The following is a 13,644-nucleotide window of genomic DNA, read 5'->3' on the forward strand; positions in this document are numbered from 1 at the left end:
GTGGTCACTTTTTCTTATACGTATATCGCGGAAACTTTAAAAATCGTCTTGTGTGAAACTGCTTGCCCGATTTTAGAATAATTTTACACAAATAGTTCTTATGTCACCCTCTACCAAGATTGTTCGTTTATTTTGATTCGTCAAAAAACATGGCCGCCAGAGGGCGTGGTCACTTTTCCCTATATGTATATAGTGGAAATTTTAAAAATCTTCTTGTGTGAAACTGCTTGCCGGATTTTAGAATAATTTTTCACAAATGATCCTTGTGTGACCCTTTACCAAGATTGTTCAAATTATTTTGCTTTGTCAAAAAACGTGGCCGCCAGAGAGCTTGGTCACTTTTCCCTATATGTGTATAGTGGAAACTTTAAAAATCTTCTTGTGTGAAACTGCTGGCCAGACTTTAAAATAATTTTACACAAATGGTCCTTGTGTGACCCTCAACCAAGATTGTTCAAATAATTTTGATTCCCTACTTGTATATAGTGGAAACTTTAAAAATCTTATTGTGTGAAACTGCTTGCCCGATTTTAGAATAATTTTACAGAAATGGTCCTTATGTGACACTCTACCAAAGTTGTTCAGATTATTTTAATTCGTCAAAATACATGGCCGCCAGAGGGCGTGGTCACTTTTCCCTATATGTATATAGTGGAAACTTTAAAAATCTTTTTGTTTGAAACTGCTAGCCCAGTTTTATACAAATGGTTCTTGTGTGACCCTCTACCAAGATTGTTCAAATTATTGCACTAGGTTCAAAAGTGTGTGTGACATGTATATAACATAGGCTAACACAGAAGAAACCTAACTCTGTACTTATACAAACACACTTGAAGCCTTGTACACAGGTGAGTGCTTTAGTGTCAATTACCCTCTTGTTTAAGATACAGCCTTGAAATTTGGATGACATGTACAGTTTTGCACACCAGTCTTAAAACTGACTTTCAATGACCATGAATATGACCTACTGACCTACTTTCTTGTTTTTTAAGCTTTAGCAAAGAAATTTGTTAAAGCAAGCAACTTAACTCAGGTGAGCGATATAGGGCCCATGGCCCTCTTGTTTACTTGATATTCTTGAAATTTGATTAGAATGATTTTCATAATGAAATCTAGGTCAAGTTCGAATCTGGGTCATCTGGGGTCAAAATCCAGGTTACCTGGTTTAATCAAAGAAAAATCTTGTGTAGGCAGTAAGGGCTGCATTTTTCATTTGATGTGCATGAAACTTGGTCAGAATGTTTGTCATGAAGTTTTGGATGGTGTGTAATTTTGGGTCACGTGGGGTCAAAAACTGGGTCACTAGGTCAAATCAAAGGAAAAGCTTGTTTACACTCTAGAGGCCATCTTCCCAAAACTTTATCAGAATGATTGTTTTCATGAAATCTTGGACGAGTTCTAATCTGGGTCACGTGGGGTCAAAAACTAGGTCACTAGGTCAAAAGAAAATGCTTGTTTACACTCAAGAGGCCACATTTTTTGTTCAATCTTAATGAAAGTAGGTCAGAATATTTGTCTCCATGAAATCACTATGTCAAACATGTTTACACTGTTTCGTTGTGTTACTCAGGTGAGCAACCTAGGGCCATCTTGACCGTCTTGTTTTAATTTTGTTGTTATTTTGATACTTTAACCAGTGACAGAATCTTTTTCTTGCATACCGATATCAAGATATAATAATAAAAATAAAATCAATAGAACGGCTTTCTTTTTAGAACTTTTTCTTGTAGCAGCGTATTTAAACATAGCGCGGGAAACCAACGTTCGTAAACAGGAAAGATGTCATGAAGTTTCAAAAACAAATAACAACCTTAAGTTCTGGTTTTGATGTATCAGTTGCAGCTTAACGTTATGATTTTTTGATAAAATGACGTGTTTTGAATTGAGAAATATACCATCAGGAATAAAAAGGAACTGTCAAGGTATTGGATTTTTATTCCGTTTTCTTAAATAAAATATAAATTACTACATAAATCGTAGTTCAAAATACGTCATTTAAAGCACGAGAGTCATCTTACACCCCGGGGTGTAAGATGGATTTTTCCAGCACCGGTAAAAACACCAGAAATCCCCGTCTGGTATGCAAGAAAGGGGAATGATTTAGCGTTAAGGAAATTAACATTCACATTCTTGTTGTTTCATATACTTTACAAATCAATCATATATATATATATATATATATATATATATATTATAAATACTATCATGAGCTATTTAAAACTGTCATAAGTTCTTTTGTATTACTGCGGGCAATAAATTTCATTATTTAAAGTGCGGGTCTGACTCAATGGCTTATGATTTGTCAAAACATGCTGCCAAGCATGGTCACTTTGCCCTAATGTATTGTGAAACTTTAACACTGTTTTGTGTGTTATTGTCTCTTAGTATCTTATGTCATCATTCCACCAACCTCTTACCCCACCTCCCACACCCCCACCAACACACACACACACACATTACCCACCTGTAGGGGTCTCTATGGCTGAGTGCTTAAGGCCGCTGATTTAAAATCGCTCCTCATCAATGTAGGTTGGAGCCTCACTCGGGGCATTGAATTCTTCATGTGAGGAAGCCATCCAGCTGGCTTACGAAAGGTCGGTGGTTCTATACAGGTGCCTGCTTGTGATAAATAATGCACGCACGGAGGGGCACCTAGGGTCTTCCTCCACTATCAAAGCTGGAAAGTCGCCATATAACCTATAATTGTGTAGGTGCGACATTAAATCCAATAAAATGAATAAATAAATACCCGCCCATAGAAACTTTTAAAATATTATTGTCAGAAAACACTGGCACTATTTCAAAATAATTATGTCTCATACCACACAGTGGTGTGGGAGACATATTGATTTACTCCTGTCTGTGTGTCTGTCTGTCACAAAGCCTGTCTGCACTCTAAGTCGAACATTTCTCATCCGATCTTCACCAAACTTGAACAAAATGTGTTTGCCAATAAGTCCTCAGCCAAGTTCGATAATTAGCCAAATCGGCCAAGGCACTTCGGAATTATGGCCCTTGAACATAATTACCGATACACAGATTTAGGCCGGTTACTCCAACATGTGAATACCAAATAGGCCGCTTACTCCAACACGTAACAGTGTATAAAGACAGACTTACTATTCAGATGATTAGGCAGTTGTGGGAGACATGCGCTTTTCTCAAAAGCACCTCTAGTTTCCCAAACATTTTCCTTGCATAACCATCTTCCAGATCTGTTCAAGCAAGCAGTGTAACTTTAAGGTGAGTGATCTAGGGCCATCATGGCACTCCTGTTTTGTGACCAGGCATTTGAATAGTTGAACATTGCAGTCCTATGACAGCTCTTATTATTCATATTTTGTAGTTGCTTATCAGCTGGCTGTAGTGTACGTGTGGAAGGAGATTTGGTCAGAAGTCTAGGTCCAGATCAAGCAGTAGAAGTGCAAGCTACAAACATACAGTTAATTGGAGAATGTGATAATAAGGTAAGTTACAACAGACCTACAATTAAATAGATTTTCAACAAATGGAATCATGCTTTTATTGCCTATCACGCGTGAACTGGGGCAATGCTTATCGATTTAATCAAATGGAATTAGATGTTTCCACTGGAATTATCTGCCCTTATCAGTTGTGTATTGTTTAAACCTTCATAGTTGTAGGTTTAACATATTATGTTTGTTAATTGACGGTACGCAAGTCAAGTTCTTTGCTTTTGAGGATTAAGACAATTTTCTATGAGCATTCAGTACCATTTAAGGTTTATATTGTGCTACATTTCTCTTAGGGCAAGCCTGACTATTTTTATGCCCCTGGCATCTACTGATGCGGGAGGCATATAGTGATTGTCCTGTCCGTCCGTACGAGGTTAACCAAATGAGACTGTTTCGTCTAGCATCAATACCCCTTACTAGAATGACTTGATACTAATGCAGATGTAACCTGTGACCATTCCTCATCTTCAAACATCACCTGACCTCAGTTTGACCTTGACCTCATTTTGGACTTAGGTTGCTTTATATGGGCCATCTCTTGGTTAACCAAATGGGACCGTTTCGTCTAGCATCAATACCCCTTACTCGAATGACTTGATACTAATGCAGATGTAACCTGTGACCATTCCTCATCTTCAGACATCACCTGACATCAGTTTGACCTTGAACTTGACCTTGTTTTGGACTTATGTTGCTTTGTATCGACAAGGATGCCACTGGGGGCATCAAGCGTTTATTGAACGCAGCTTTTTAGCTCACCTGTCACAAAGTGACAAGGTGAGCTTTTGTGATCGCACGGTGTCCGTCGTCCGTGCGTCCGTCCGTAAACTTTTCCATGTGACATCTCTAGAGGTCACATTTTTCATGGGATCTTTATGAAAATGGGTCAGAATGTTCATCTTGGTAAATTCTAGGTCAAGTTCGAAACTGGGTCACGTGCCATCAAAAACTAGGTCAGTAGGTCTAAAAATAGAAAAACCTTGTGACATCTCTAGAGGCCATAATTTTCAATGGATCTTCATGAAAATTGGTCAGAATGTTCACCTTGATGATATCTAGGTCAAGCTCGAAACTGGGTCACGTGCGGTCAAAAACTAGGTCATTAGGTCTAAAAATAGAAAAACATTGTGACCTCTCTAGAGGCCATAATTTTCAATGGATCTTCATGAAAATTGGTCAGAATGTTCAACTTGATGATATCTAGGTCAAGTTCGAAACTGGGTCACGTGGGGTCAAAAACTAGGTCATTAGGTCTAAAAATAGAAAAACCTTGTGACCTCTCTAGAGGCCATATTTCTCAATGTATCTTCATGAAAATTGGTCAGAATGTTCACCTTGATGATATCTAGGCCAAGTTCGAAACTGGTTCACGTGGGGTTAAAAACTAGGTCAGTAGATCTAAAAATAGAAAAACCTTTTGACCTCTCTAGAGGCCATATTTTTCATGAGATCTTCATGAATATTGGTCAGAATGTTCACCTTGATGATATCTAGGTCAAGTTCGAAACTGGGTAATGTAGGGTCAAAAACTAGGTCAGTAGGTCTAAAAATAGAAAAACCTTGTGACCTCTCTAGAGGCCATATTTCTCAATGGATCTTCATGAAAATTAGTCAGAATGTTCACCTTGATGATATCTAGGTCAAGTTCGAAACTGGGTCACGTGCGGTCAAAAACTAGGTCAGTAGGTCTAAAAATAGAAAAACCTAGTGACCTCTCTAGAGGACATATTTTTCAATGGATCTTCATGAAAATTAGTCAGAATGTTCACCTTGATGATATCTAAGTCAAGTTCGAAACTGGATTACGTGCGGTTAAAAACTAGGTCAGTAGATCTAAAAATAGAAAAACCTTGTGACCTCTCTAGAGGCCATATTTTTCATGAGATCTTCATGAATATTGTTCAGAATGTTCACCTTGATGATATCTAGGTCAAGTTTGAAACTGGGTCAGGTGGGGTCAAAAACTAGGTCAGTAGGTCTAAAAATAGAAAAACCTTGTGACCTCTGTAGAGGCCATATTTCTCAATGGATCTTCATGAAAATTGGTGAGAATGTTCAGCTTGATGATATCTAGGTCAGGTTCGTAACTGGGTCACGTGCGGTCAAAAAATAGGTCAGTAGGTCGAAAAATAGAAAACCTTGTGACCTCTCTAGAGGCCATATTTTTCACGAGATCTTCATGAAAATTGGTGAGAATGTTGACCTTGATGATATCTAGGTCAAGTTTAAAAGTGGGTCACATGCCTTCAAAAACTAGGTCATTAGGTCAAATAATAGAAAAACCTTGTGACCTCTCTAGAGGCCATATTTTTCAATGGATCTTCATGAAAATTGGTCAGAATGTTTTATCTTGATGATATCTAGGTCACATGTGCTCAAAAACTAGGTCACTATGTCAAATAATAGAAATAACGACGTCATACTCAGTTCAACACTGGGTTATGTGGGGATAGGTGAGCGATTCAGGACCATCATGGTCCTCTTGTTGTTAGATTAGCATTCACTTGGTGGATCATGGTATTGATACAGACATCTGTTAGACTGTGTTACTTCCCTTGTCTTATTGGAGAGGTCTATCAAGACCTCTCCATAGTGTTGGCTTTCAAACTAGGAAGATTTAGACTAATCTACTAATTTTAGGGCGTTAGATTTCACTTTCTAGCGCAAATTATGGTGAGCCAGTCTAAAATGGCCCAATGCGCTTGCGCACAAGTAAGTTTTGAAATCGTCTTAAGACAAAAATAATTGTTCGTTTAAAATAAAGAAATATAGTGTAATCCTATTGTTACAAATGTTGGAATCGGTTCAGTTATTAACAAAAAAAAAATATATAGATAAATTATAATTTACTATTCTTTATTCGCAGTATTCAAAGATATGCATATGAATTGAATCACGTTTAAATGTATTTCGTTAAATTAAATGAATTTATTGTTTAACTGGCGGGTTCGTTTGTCCCGTTCGGAAGATCTGCTGGAATAAGAAGAGTTCTTCGAGCTTCAGTAGTCGGAGATGTTAATCACGTGATCAAAACAAGGTGGCAATTCGACATATAAACCTTACAAACTGAGTAATAAACTAGAACAAATAAAATGTTTAGAATTTCTTTTTCAAATAGCACATTAAGGTCAAGAAGGCATAATTCAGCACCATCTAGCATAACGTCAAATATCATTCTTGACGACGCCACCTCTTTGCATTCTAAGCATTGAACATAAACAGCTTGTACGCTGAAGATTTCATTTCGCATCCAACTTTTTAGCCCACCATCATCAGATGGTAGGCCATTCAGGTCACTCTGCGTCCGTGGTCCGTGGTCCTTCCGTCAGTCCTTCCGTCCGTTAACAATTTCTCGTTATCGCATCTCCTCAGAAACTACCAGGGGGATTTTGACCAAACTTTGTCAGAATGATGTATTGGTATCCTAGTTGTGTCCCCCTGAAAATCAGACTGGTCCAACAACTTTTTAGTAAGTAATGGCCCTTTGTTTATTTCTATAATTTACATAGATTTATATAGGGAAAAACTTCGAAAATCTTGTTGTCCAAAACCACAGAGCTTAGGGCTTTGATATTTGGTATGAAGCATCATCTAGTGGTCCTCTACCAAGATGGTTCAAATTATTTCCCTGGGGTCTAATATGGCCCCGCCCCGGGGGGTCACATGGTTTATATAGACTTATATAGGAAAAAACTTTGAAAAACCTCTTGTCCAAAACCACAGGGCCTAGGGCTTTGATATTTTGTATGTTACATCATCTACAGGTCTTCTACGAAGATTGTTCAAATTATCCCCCTAGGGTCAAATATGGCCCCACCCCGGGATCCCATGGTTTACATAGACTTATATAGGGAAAAACTTTGAAAAACCTCTTGTCCAAAACCACAGGGCTTAGGGCTTTGATGTTTTGTATGTGACATCATCTAGAGGTCTTCTATGAAGATTGTTCAAATTATCCCCCTAGGGTCAAATATGGCCCCGCCCTGGGGGTCACATGGTTTACATAGACTTATATAGGGAAAAACTTTGAAAATCTTCTTGTCCAAACCACAAAGCCTAGGACTTTGATATTTGTAATGTAGCATCATCTAATGGTTCTCTACCAAGTTTGTTAAAATTATCCGCCTATGGTCAGATATTGCCCCGCCCTGGGGGTCACATAGTTCATATAGACTTATATAGGAAAAATCTTTTAAAATCTTCTTGTCAATAAGCTACAACATTCAAATTTGGACCACATGTATGGTTTTGAGTGGCAAGATGAACCTTGACTTGAGTTGACCTTGATTTTGACCTAGTGACCTACTTTCACATTTCTGTAGCTACAGCCGTCAAATTTGGACCACATGCATAGTTTTGTGCATTGAAAAAAGCTTTGACCTTGACATTGACCTAGTGACCTACTTTCACATTTTTGAAGGTACAGGCTTCAAATTTGGACCACATGCATAGTTTCGTGTTCCGAAATGAAATTTGACCTCAATTTTGACCCAGTGACCTACTTTCACATTTCTCAAGCTACAGCCTTTAAATTTGGACCACATGCATGGTTTTTTGTACCGAAACAAACTTTGACCTTTACATTGACCTAGTGACCTACTTTCACATTTCTGTAGCTACAGGCTTCATATTTAGACCACATGCATAGGATTGTGTACCAAAACAAACTTTGACCTTGACATTGACCTAGTGACCTACTTTCACATTTTTGAAGGTACAGGCTTCAAATTTGGACCACATGCATAGATTTATGTTCTGAAGTGAAATTTGACCTTGATTTTGACCTAGTGACCTACTTCCACATTTCTCAAGCTACATCCTTCAAATTTGGACTACTTGCATAGTTTTGTGTACCGAAATAAACTTTGACTTTAAGATTGACCTAGTGACCTACTTTCAAATTTCTCAAACTACAGCCTTCAAACTTGATGCACATGAATAGTTGTATGTACAAAGAATTTTGTCCTTGAAACTGATCTAGTGACCTACTTTCACATTTCTCAAGCTACAGCTTTCGAATTTGAACCACATGCACAGTGTTGTGTACAAAAATGAAATTTGACCTTGAGCTAGTCAATAAGTCTTGAAATTTGGAACACTCAAAAATGGCATATTGGTGGGCGCCAAGATCACTCTATGATCTCTTGTCATCATATTTAAACAATTAAATATCTACTTGTGGTTTAGAAAAGGAGTGGATATAACTACTGCCTACTTAAAATATATTTTCTGATATATTTTTTTCCATCAAAGCTAGAATGAACGCATTGAAGCCAATAAAGAAAATATTTATTTATGTTTAGAGTAAAAATATGGCAAAGATTTTGACTATATTCATATCTAACACTCAGATAAAAACTTCCACCGTTTTTATCAGTATGTGTATTTCTTTTCAAATTTGAATAACCTGAGTATTATAGCTGGATATAGCCGCTAAATCGTTCAGTTTGAAACAAACCGAGTGATATGAATGAACTTAAGTATAAAATAGGTCAAATCAAAGAAAAACCTTGTGTATGTGATAGAGGCTATATTTTTATATCATTCTTGACGACGCCACCTCTTTGCGTTCTAAGCATTGAACATAAACAGCTTGTACGCTGAAGATTTCATTTCGCATCCAACTTTTTAGCCCACCATCATCAGATGGTGGGCTACTCAAATCACTTCAAATCACTCTGCGTCCGTGGTCCGTCGTCCTTCCGTCCGTCCATCCTTCTGTTAACAATTTCTCGTTATTGCATCTCCTCAGAAACTACCAGGGGGATTTTGACCAAACTTTGTCAGAATGATGTATTGGTACCCTAGTTGTGTCCCCCTGAAAATCAGACTGGTTCAACAATTTTTGAATGAGTTATGGCCCTTTGTTTATTTCAATAATTTACATAGATTTATATAGGGAAAAATTTTGAAAATCTTCTTGTCCAAAACCACAGAGCCTAGGGCTTTGATATTTGGTATGAAGCATCATCTAGTGGTCCTCTACCAAAATGATTCAAATTATTTCCCTGGGGTCTAACATGGCCCCGCCCCGGGGTCACATGGTTTATATAGACTTAAATAGGAAAAACTTTGAAAAACCTCTTGTTCAAAACCACAGGGCCTAGGGCTTTGATATTTTGTATGTGACATCATCTAGTGGTCTTCTACTTAGATTATTCAAATTATCCCCCTAGGGTCAAATATGGCCCTGCCCCAGGGGTCACATGGTTTACATAGACTTATATAGGGAAAAACTTTGAAAATCTTCTTGTCCAGACCACAAAGCCTAGGGCTTTCGCATTTGTAATGTAGCATCATCTAGTGGCTCTCTACCAAGTTTGTTCAAATTATCCCCCTATGGTCAAATATGGCCCTGCCCTGGGGGTCACATGGTTCATATAGACTTGTATAGGGAAAAGCTTTTAAAATCATCTTGTCAATAACCTACAACATTCAGATTTGGACCACATGTATGGTTTTGAGTGACAAGATGAACCTTGACATGAGTTGACCTTGACATTGACCTAGTGACCTACTTTCATCTTTTCTGTAGCTACAGCCTTCAAATTTGGACCACATGCATAGGTTTGTGTACCGAAATAAATTTTGACCTTGACATTGACCTAGTGACCTACTTTTACATTTCTCAAGCTACAGCTTTCAAATTTGGACCACATGCACAGTTTTGTGTACCGAAATGAACTTTGACCTTGATTTTGATCTTGAGCTAGTCTTGAAATTTGGAACATTCAAAAATAGCTCAATGTAGGGCGCCAAGATAACTCTGTGATCTCTTGTGTATGGTTTATGACAGGTTATCAATAATCAAAACTGTCTTATCAGTTTATCTGCACTGTGTGCATAGAGGTATATTAGTGAAATTTGATAAATTGACCCCTCTGTTAGAAATCCTATTATTACAACATTTTCTATTCATTGGACAGTTTTCATGTGTAAAATGTTGCTACTAAAACTGGCTTTTGTGACCGCTCAATGTCCGTCGTGTGTTGTGTGTCCGTCACATTTATAAAAAAAATTTCTTCTTGAAAACCACTGGGCAGAATTACACCAAACTTCACAGGCATGATCCTTGGGTGGCCCCCTTTCAAATTGTTCAAAGAATTTAATTCCATGTAGAACTCTGGTTGCCATGGCAACTGAAAGGAAAAACTTTGAAAATATTCTAGTTCAAAACCAGAGCTTAGGGCTTTGATATCTGGTATGTAGCATCATCTAGTGGTCCTCTACCATTAGATTGTTCAAATTATCCCCCTAGGGTCAAATATGGCCCCGCCTCGTTTATATGGTTTATATAGACTTATATTGGGAGAACTTTGAAAATCTTCTTGTACTAAACCACATGGCCTTAGAGCTTTGATATTTGGTATGTAGCATCATCTAGTAGTCCTCTACCAAGATTTTTCAAATTATCCTCCTAGGGTTAAATATGGCCCGGCCACAGGGTCTCAAGTTTTACATAAACTTATATAGGAAAAGACTTTAAAAATCTTCTTGTCTGAAACCACAAGACCTAGGCCTTTGATATTTAGTATGTAGCATTGCCTTGTGGTTCTCTACCAAGATTGTTCAAATTATTACCCTGGGATGAAAAGAGGCCCCGCCCTGGGGTCACTTAGTTATTATATGAGTTATATAGGAAAAATACTTAAACTCTTCTTGTCTGAAACTGAAAGGCCTAGGCTTTCGATATTTGGTATGTTGCATTGCCTAGTGGTCCTCTACCAATATTATTCGTATTATTACCATGAGATGTAAAGAGGCCCCACCCAGGGGATCCCAAGTTTTACACAGACTTATATAGGAAAAAACTTTAAAAATCTTCTTGCCTGAAACTGCAAGGCTTTTGATATTTGGTATGATGCATTGCCTAGTAGTCCTCTACTAAAATTGTTCAGATTATGCCCCTGGGGTGAAAAGAGGCCCCACCCGGGGTCACTTAGTTATTATATGAGATATATAGGAAAAAATACTTTAAAAATTATCTGATCCTTTTTCCTAGACTGCTTAATTATAATTACCTGATGACCCCAAGTAATATGACTTGACTGTGACCTTGACCTGCTGACCTACTTCCTTGTTTTTTAAGATACAGCCTTGAAATTTGGACGACATGCACAGTTTTGCACACCGATCTTAAAACTTACTTTCATTGACCATGAATATGACCTACTGACTTTCTTAATATTTTAGCATCAGTTTGACGTTTGAAACATGTAGCTCATATTACTCAGGTGAGCGATCCAGGGTCATCATGACCCTCTTGTTAATGATGTTTTTTAGCTCACCTGTCACATAGTGACAAGATGAGCTTTTGTGATCACCATTTGTCTGTCGTCCGTCGTCCTTGCACACAACTTGTATCACCATAAAATCTTGGTTCCTTTCTTAAACTGGCCAGATTCCGTTATGGGTTCCAGAGTTATGGCTCCTGAAAGGGCCAAAATTAGCTGTTTTGACCTTGTCTGCACAATAGCAGCTTCATTTATGATTTGAATTTAACCAAACTTGCACACGATTTGTATCACTATAAGATCTTGGTTCCTTTCTTGAACTGGCGAGATTCCATTATGGGTTCCAGAGTTATGGCCCCTGAAAGGGCCAGAATTAGCTATTTTGACCTTGTCTGCACAATAGCAGCTTCATTTATGATTTGAATTTAATCAGACTTGCACAAAACTTGTGTCGCCATAAGATCTCAGTTCCTTTGTTGAAACGGCCAGATCCCAAAATGGGTTCCAGAGTTATGGCCCCTGAAAGGGCCAAAATTAGCTATTTTGACCTTGTCTGCACAATAGCAGCTTTATTTATGATTTGATTTTAACCAAACTTGCACACAACTTGTATCACCACAAGATCTTGGTTCCTTCCTTCAACTGGCCAGATTCCATCATGGGTTCCAGAGTTATGGCCCCTTAAAGGTCTAAAATTGGCTATTTTGGCTTTTGCAGCCATATAGAGACTTCATTTATGGTATTATTTGATACAAACTTCCAAAATATCTTCAACAACAATAAATCTTGGATTCTATGACAAATCAGATCCAATCGTAGGTTCCAGAGTTATTTTATATCTGATTACCTCCCCTGATTGTAATCAAAATGGATTTATATCAGTAAGTACTTAAAGGACTTATTTGAAATTTCATTATTGTCATTAGTTGCACTGAGCCAGTCAGGGTAGATAACTATGGACTGATTTTATGTCAAATTACCTCCCTTTATTTCAAATTCAAATGGGTATATCTCCGTAACTAATGAAGATACTGATCTGAAATTTCATTTATGTCAACAGATTTATTTGGCAGGTCCTTCTTTTGTTCACTTACAATAATTTTCTTTTTAATTACTTCCCTTTTACATTACTATGAATAGCTTATTTTAGTAACTTTTTTATTATTGGCTGTAGGGTAAAACCGAGACCACTTTTCTGTGGTACAACATGGATGGTACCTCCAATTTTTAGGTGTATTTTGACATAACTTTACCTTTTAAGAATTTTTTTTTTCTTTTTGGTAAAATTTCTTCCCTTTTTTGTTCCTGTCCTTAGGACTTAGATATTTTTTCTGAGGACCTTCTTGTCCTCAAGTGCAATGATAACAGGTGAGCGATATAGGGCCATCATGGCCCTCTTGTTTTTTTTTTTTTATCTTGTACAGTTTTTTCAAAATGTAAGGGGAGATTATGACAGAAATACAAAATTTACCAAGAAAAATTAGTTTTGATTTATTTCTTTTGCATAAAATATTAATTTATAAGTTAAATAACTGTATACATATGAAGATAATTCGTATTCCAACAATTATGTGTAATTAACAAAAATATTTAATGACAAATGAACTTTCAGCAGCTGTTTAGAAAATGCTTAGGTGCACTGAACTTTTCATCAATAAATATCATGGAGGACATGTACATTTTATGCATCCCAGAAGTTACATTTTACATCAACATGGACAGATAATAACACCCTGAGGCAAATCAGAATTAATTTTAAAATTATTAAATTACCATTAATACATTTTTCACAGGAGTGGTATGCATTATGTATTCCGGTTGTAAGCATACATGTATATACATTATTGTAGAGGGTTTACAATGCCACCCTGGGGCAGACCGGTTGGCAAAAGTAGGAAATAATTTTGGGTATACTAGTAATTGATTTAAATTTT

The 13,644-nt window shown here is 37.2% G+C and overlaps 1 protein-coding gene across 4 annotated transcripts in view; it reads left to right on the forward strand.

Annotated features, from left to right (window-relative positions):
* The window catches only part of LOC123557401 (probable asparagine--tRNA ligase, mitochondrial), a 335,510-nt gene that overhangs the window by 67,484 nt on the left and 254,382 nt on the right, over positions 1-13,644 (forward strand). For all 4 annotated transcript variants that reach the window (XM_053543755.1, XM_053543756.1, XM_053543757.1 and 1 more), the window contains exon 3: positions 3,347-3,467. In XM_053543755.1, coding sequence (XP_053399730.1) covers positions 3,347-3,467 — 121 coding nt within the window. The remainder of the gene's footprint in view (positions 1-3,346; positions 3,468-13,644) is intronic.

The sequence above is a fragment of the Mercenaria mercenaria genome, chromosome 5, assembly GCF_021730395.1.
Source record: "Mercenaria mercenaria strain notata chromosome 5, MADL_Memer_1, whole genome shotgun sequence".
Lineage (NCBI taxonomy): Eukaryota > Metazoa > Mollusca > Bivalvia > Venerida > Veneridae > Mercenaria > Mercenaria mercenaria.